At 33.4% G+C, this 7,593-nt stretch overlaps 1 protein-coding gene across 1 annotated transcript; it reads right to left on the reverse strand.

The window, feature by feature from the left end:
• Nucleotides 1-997: 997 nt before the first annotated feature.
• LOC124178424 (ribose-5-phosphate isomerase) lies at nucleotides 998-5,138 on the reverse strand. Its single transcript, XM_046561744.1, has 6 exons — nucleotides 4,958-5,138; nucleotides 4,753-4,813; nucleotides 3,637-3,752; nucleotides 3,098-3,231; nucleotides 2,370-2,511; nucleotides 998-1,428 (listed from the first exon to the last, which is right to left on the reverse strand). The coding sequence occupies exons 1-6, from the start codon at nucleotides 5,111-5,113 to the stop codon at nucleotides 1,234-1,236; spliced, it is 804 nt and encodes a 267-aa protein (XP_046417700.1). The 5' UTR covers nucleotides 5,114-5,138; the 3' UTR covers nucleotides 998-1,233.
• Nucleotides 5,139-7,593: the final 2,455 nt, after the last annotated feature.

Raw genomic sequence — 7,593 nt, forward strand, 5'->3', positions numbered from 1 at the left:
CTTTTATACAAAATCAGCTTAACCTCAAAGTACTGTATTCTTACAAAAGTGAAATAATCAAATACATGCTTATGCTTGAATCGATTCGCATATTAGCAAATAGTATTTATCTAAAATACATTTATTCACACGTTGCGAAAGTACTTTTGTGTTGATATTAATCCATTTCTTGGCAAAATTACTATTATGTATTATGTTGTTTAATTTCTACCGGTTCAGCGTTGGTTTGACGTTATGCCGTGCAATATGCTTGTAGATTTTTGTGTGGGTTGAAAATTCAAGGAAAATTCAGATGCTATAAAGCAAAATGCAGACATGGCGCATGCGCCATAGTTTTTGCTTAAGGACTAAAGTATCCGTAAGGTAGAGCAAAATTAAGATGGCGTTGATGCAGGAAAAGTTCCAGAAAGCGCCAATCAGATTGAATCTTGTGTGATGTCGAACAGCACTTCACGACGATTTCCAGAAGTTAGACACTAGTATCGATCGCGCAAGCACAGTTAGATTCATGATCAGTAGTTTGGGTCACCAATTATGCCGTCCCATGTAGGGCCGAATCGCCGGAATCTTGAATGACTGATCAGAATGTAGATGAAATCTAGTGGATTTCAGAGTCCGTTTCCAGCATGGTGTTAAGATGTCAGATCCATGGCGTCCGTTTGTTATTGTTTACATCACGTGATCACGGCATTCCCCTTCTTAATTCTATCACGTGGTAATCACAATCCCCTTCTAACCCCTCAATTTACGAACGTCCGTTGAACGTTTAGCGAGCGTAATAAATAACGACCCGTTATAATCTTGATTTTTTATTGTTTTCAACTGTCAAATTTACACTGGTTATACGTTTCATAAGAATAACAATAATAAAAACAGAAGATTATAACAGCCCATTATATATTACATCCGTTAAACGTTATTTATACAATGCAGAATTATCAAGTCAACACTTGAGTACGTGTTCCCTTACAAGTAAAAAAATTCAATCAAACTGACGTTTAATTCTTGTGCAAAATAATTCTTTATAAATATAAGAAATTTTCATACACATCAAGATTTTTATTAGTTACATATGCTAATGGCAAGTCAGTAAATGCTGGAAGAATGAGTTAAAATCATTGCTGCATTTACTTTTATAGTTATAAATGTTTCGTAATAATTACAGAGATAATGGAAATTCATCTTTGACGCAATCATACGACTTAAGATTCATTTCACAGATATTATGGGAAATCAAACTTGAGACTGTTCTTTAACGCTGCCATCCGCCATTCCGAAATATGCTTTTTTAGCCATATTAATAAAGATGCCAGTTTCCACCACACCAGGTAGCAGTAATATTTCTGTATTTATTTTATTCCAATCAGTAATGTTGTTTGGAAAGTGCCAATCGAGAATAAAATTCCCATTATCAGTTAAAACTGGGCCCTGCAAAAGTGAAGAAAAAAAAAAAGTAGAATAAACATCATTTAGAATATACAATATGGTAGCGCTGGTAAACAGATTTTGTAAAAAGGTGAAAACGAATCATCCAATTGGGAAATGAAATGAGAAAGAACCAGTTTCATTACGCACTTTTTAATAATTTTCTACAAGTTTCTTGGCACTCACTGGATGGTATGGTTTTTCTCATGCCACTATTTTCATTCTTTCATATTTTGACATTCTACATTTCACAAATAATATGAAATAGGTTTTCGAGTTTCTTTTTTTTAGATTTAGTCTGACCTCTCAATAAGAATGCTAAAGCCCTCGAGGGGAAGAGTTTTTCCACAAATTCAAGTACCCCCATCATGCCCACATTTCTCGCTCACTGACTCTCTCTGTATCTCTTTTTCTTTTCTTGTAAGCTGGGCATTCTTATTATGAGGTTCACACACGAATGATTGAATGTGGAAAATGTGAGTGCGTTGTTATTGTGACCCATCTATTTGCTCATATTCCTACAGCTTCACCATTACCCTTGTTTTATCAATTTAACTGCTTAACGGTGCAATAAAATTTTATGTTCGACACTTGTGAACTTTAAATTCAATTTCTGGTGGGTAGTTAAGCCATAAAATTGATAAGATAGCAGTCAGATTTTCGACTACAAATGGTGGTGAAAAGATTTAGAAGAAAAATTATAACATGATCAAAATAAAAAAACAAATCAGCCATTTTTACTTGACATTTTACTTCAAACACTATAGTTCCCAAGTTACAACGCAATATTCAAAAATTGAACCACTGTTGAAAAAAATCTTGTATATTTGGTAGTAGGGTTTTGTCAATATGCAATTGTAAAACTCCTTTCTATATTGGCTTAGGCTACTTAGGTATGTAATGATGTTGGTTAAATTTATCGGGATAATTAAAATAATACTTACAAGTTTTGCCTTTGCCATTCTGAGATCGATACTACCTCCAAGATTTTCCAGTATTTTTTGTTTTATCGGTACATAGGCGAGTGGAATTACTTCAATCGATACTCCCTTTTTGAATTGTTCACCAAGCCTCTGTGAGTTTTTGCTTAAATTTTAACAAGATTGGGAAAAATAAAATTTAATTCAGAATGTGACAATTTGAACGGTGTCTCGTAAACTTGCCAATTAAATGAACTACTTATTTGACATACTTGTTTTCTACACCTATTAGGATTGTTCAGTAAGTAACGAGGTGAAATACAAAGGTCGTGTTGAACTTACACAATGATCTTCGACCTTGCTATTACAAAATATTCAGGGTACTGTTCGCCTATTTCGCGAATTTTAAATATTTGAAGTTTAAACTAACAAGGAACCCTAGGTAGATCGACCCCTCCTATGCGTATAAAAGAAACCCACTCTTAACTTTAAATGCTCCATTATAGGCTCATTTTCAACGAAAGAAGGCTGATTTAATAATATAGTTAATTACATCATCACCATGTAATCTCAACCTTAAATGTTTGAAGTTCACAAAATAAGCAATCTGACGAAAAATTCTCGACTTTCTAATTACACTGCTATAGTTATCGATATTAATAAACCAATGAATAATTTTTTTACTTTACTCAGAATACGCAAAGTTCTAAATAATTTATTATAAGAGTGAAAAAAAATGTATTTAAACATACGTATAGTCAGCAACAATGATGAGCTCATCTGAACAAGATGCAACAATTTTCTCCTGTAACAAGCATCCACCTCCACCTTTTAGAAGATTCATTTCAGCATCCACTTCATCAGCTCCATCAATGGTGCAGCTGAGCTAAGTAGAGAAAAGTTTGCAACTATAATAGTGAGTAGAATACGAAAACCTAGTTGCAGTACAAAAGAAGTTCAATATAACAAAATGACTGTCAATCATAATGGCCACGACAAAAGATTTCTGACCAAAATCACACTATCAACAATGTTCACACACAGAATATATGACCCCAAAGAGGATGAATATATAAGATGTGAATAAATTTTTGTTGGACATGAATCTACATCTTCTATCCTGTAACTGAAACGTTTCCATAATAACAAAATATTCTGTGTTATTATTTATTACTCAGACTAATTATATATTTCCTCACAATACCTGACGTTCAAGACTCCTTTGACCTGTGATCGCCATTTCAATAGACGTAATCAACTTACATCTAACAAGAAAAATATGAAATCTTACTTTTGGGTGAATTTCAAGATCGCTCAATGCCAGATGATGATTTATTATGAGCTGACGGGCCTGGAACGAAGTTGGAATGCATATTACCCTTAAATTTTCTTCTCTCACACGCTCGGCTGTAAATAATTTATGAGACTGAATTTGTTGCAAAAATCTCTGAGATCGCAAGCCTGAGTAGATTTATTATATATACCTGACCATATTATTATATTACCTGACCTCTTTTTTTTCCACCAAAAAATGTGAGTAATTCATCAGGTACGAATAATTTTTAATCTTTAAAACTCTTAGAATCAATATACATTTTAAATTAACTGGTACTAGCAGCAGTACATAGAAAAGGAATGAAGCAAATTTTATAAACGACTAATGATTTGATAGAGTATTAATGAAAGTAAAGGAAATGCATGGGATAAAGATTTTTCAATAGCAGGTGATTAAAGTTTTTAACATTATTGCAGCAAGTGCCTCAAAAAACTAGGCATAAGATTTGTTATTCATTTCACAACTGGTAATTATTTTTAATTTTTCCTAGCCTGACATACTGTGATTAAACTAACTTTGGTGATTGCAGTACCTACATTTTTCATTTATACATTTGCCATATTAACATTAGGTAGCTCAACAATTACATGACTATTACATGAAGAGGCAGAGGAAAAGAAAAACAAGACTTATAGAAATTAATTGAAATCAGATTAATAAAGATTATGTTAACAAATAAATGTTTGAAGAACTTCAAATCACAAGTATATGTAATGCATGAGAACATGAAATAAAATTCATACGTTGTCATGAAAGCATAAATTAACATATCTTACAGATGTGGTTTTTTTTAAGCAATTTCAACTTCGTAACTTTCTGTAATTGATACATGCGAAGAAACGATGGTAGCCTACTATGATTATGACTTCGCATAAAGACCTGTAATAACATAGGAACAACAGTAACAATTTTGCTGAATTGTGCCAGAACACTTGACGTATATCTATATAATAATTTCACTGATTGAAGTTACAGATAATAATGCTAAATTATTATTATGGATACTTTTACATAAATCAAGATAAAAATAAACCAGTCAATTAAAAAAAACACTATTATGTGAATTCATACCCAATCTGTGAACAGCGTAGATAACTGTAGATCCACTGCCAATGCCGATAATGCTGTTATCCTGTGTAAAATTGACTAATCAATGAAAAAGGAAAATAGCTTGTACCGGGTTGATAATAATTCTAGCCTGACCTAACCTAACGCAGCTCACTTTCCTCGAGAGGACTATGAAAGTACGATGAAATTGTATTTCATATTACATTACCTTCACGTATTCGTCAACCGCTTTATAGGCGGCAGCTTTTTTAGCACTTTCGAGAGGACCCATGACTTTGGAAAACTGTTCGTATCTGTAACGTCCGATTCTGCTTGGAACGGACTTTGAGATCGCCACGCGTGTTACAGCAGATTTGAATATCATATTTGAAACATCCCGGACTTATATTATGGACGGAGGGGACGAAACGGCGGAGCATTCCCCGCCTTCCCCGCCTGCGGCGTGTACGGCACAGACGGAAGGGGGATCAGCCATGTCGGCCATCTTGGTAGGAAGTGTTTGCGCGCCACATACAAACCATTTAGAAATTAAGTGAATGGCGCAGTATTGCGATTACCTTAGACTAATTTTTATTTATTATTTTCTTGACTCGTTTGGAAAAAGTAAGATATTTTTATACCAATAGATACCAGAAACACAGTTGAAGTCTGTACGGTATCGAATAGGAATATTTATGTAATTCGTAAATAAATTTAATGCAAGTCGGATATTTTTTCACATAAAACAGTTATATCCGATTTAATTTTGCACGCATTTGTAAATCTGGTATTACTATGTCGGCCATAGTAAAACCGAAAGATCAGCCGCTGTGTAAGCGTACTCTACCTAGAATGCTCCCAGTGTTCTGAAAGTTGCCTTTGAGATATATGTTTTCAGATAACTTACGGATACGATTAACTCTTTGGTCTACACCTGGGTCACTAATGATCCGGCGGCACCTTAAAAGTTACGTTCCTCCAAAGGTAATCTTTCGCGCCTTTCTGTCTTCTTTATTAAATCGATATTTACTAAATGTAGATATCGCATTTGTGTTTGCATATTCTTACTTAGGGCATTCGGACGATTCCATTTAACTACAAAGATTATAGTAACAAATGATTTAAATCAGACAAAACGTTTTTATATTAAATTTTTTTTGCCCGACTGCAATCTTCCATGATATACGGGTTTAAAATAAATCCATTTCCAGAACTAGGGTAAGAAATACATAACGTGAGTCTGTGAACGCAAAAACTGAAACTTGTGTTTAGATTGTAAATTCCAGAAAAATGTGTAAAAAATTCAGGTATAGTAAATGTATAATAAATTACAAAAGCACAAATCATCAAATATACTATATCAAAAGTCATTATACAGTTGACGATATGACATTTTTTATCTAGTATATGTGATTTTTAACATATTTTACTCGAATTTACAAGATAAATCATGCAATAAATTATACGTTGATTTCGGTCATAACATTATACGATTTAAGAAATGGTCATTTTCAGTAGGGAAATGTGTTCATATAATAGTAAGTGTTATGTGTATTGCTATAGTTTACAGATTATTAAAAAGTAATGTATATTTTATATCTTCGAAAGCATAAAAGCTTTAGGTAATCATTAGGTATGAAAAAGTCAAGCATTTTACATTTAGATAAGACAGTTTTTATAATGAGATAAGAAATATCCTCATCTGTAATTATTATATAAACGCATTCGAATAAAATATACTACATCGTACTAAATATGTATTATATATCCTGCTATGTAATAAAGATAAATATATATGCTGACGACATTGACATATATAAGTACGTAATACGCGTGTCTAATACCTCACAATTTAAGGGGGTGCCTTGGTGGTTTCGACGTTGACGTTTATATCCCTGGTGATCGAGATCCACGTATCTCAAACGCGTAAAAGGGTTTAACAACCCCATTCTATACACGATTCTCAACAAAAACACTCCAATGTATTTTTATTTCATGTAAATATAAATAAATGTCACAGTTATATATTGGTGATTAAAGACAAGACAAGTGTATGCGACAATTGTTATCAAAAGGCCAAAAATAAAAATTGTTAGTTTGAAACTTTTTCGACAACACTCATAGTTTCGCTAACAATTAAGCTATTTATAACAAAGAAGGGGACCATTTGCAGAGAAGATAACTCTTAAAAAACAGCTATTGATGATACTATTTTGCATAGGTATGTATTTAAGGGCGCGTACATACGGCGTGTGAATTATAGTGTACGAAGAAAATCGCATAAATATATTTGTTTGGGGTCTTGATGTTGAAAAATTCGAAATTCTATCTATCACGATTTTCTCTTTATTTTGTTCATCAAGGTAATAAAAATATGTTTTTCAACGCCTGCTTGAAAAGTTTAAGTTTCGAAGCCTGTGGAATGTGCGGGAAGCGCCTCATTTTCGAACAGTGCGGTAAAGCGACGCCAGCGCATGCGCATAATTAAAGTGCTCGATTTTACACACGGGGTTTCTTTGGCACATGGGTAATTATAAAAAATTTAATTTTACGCCCTGTGTTAGTGAGCGTAAGTTCTTTAACCCCAATTTTACGTACTGCCAATGACACGTTCGTTGCTTCTCAAATCAAACCTTCACAGGTGTTAAATAGAATAGCGTGTGTCATGCGTGCAGATGGGCAGTTTTGCGGCTCACGCTGCGAACTTTACGTTAATCGGAAACCGCCCACTTTCCACATTTGTAACACAATATAATATGGTAGATTATTGTACTACCGAAAATTTCTGGTCTTTTCTATGCAGGTAAGAAATATAACAAGCGAATTCATGGATAATTAATTAATTTCTTAAGACAGACCACAGAA

This window comes from Neodiprion fabricii, chromosome 3 (assembly GCF_021155785.1).
Source record: "Neodiprion fabricii isolate iyNeoFabr1 chromosome 3, iyNeoFabr1.1, whole genome shotgun sequence".
Lineage (NCBI taxonomy): Eukaryota > Metazoa > Arthropoda > Insecta > Hymenoptera > Diprionidae > Neodiprion > Neodiprion fabricii.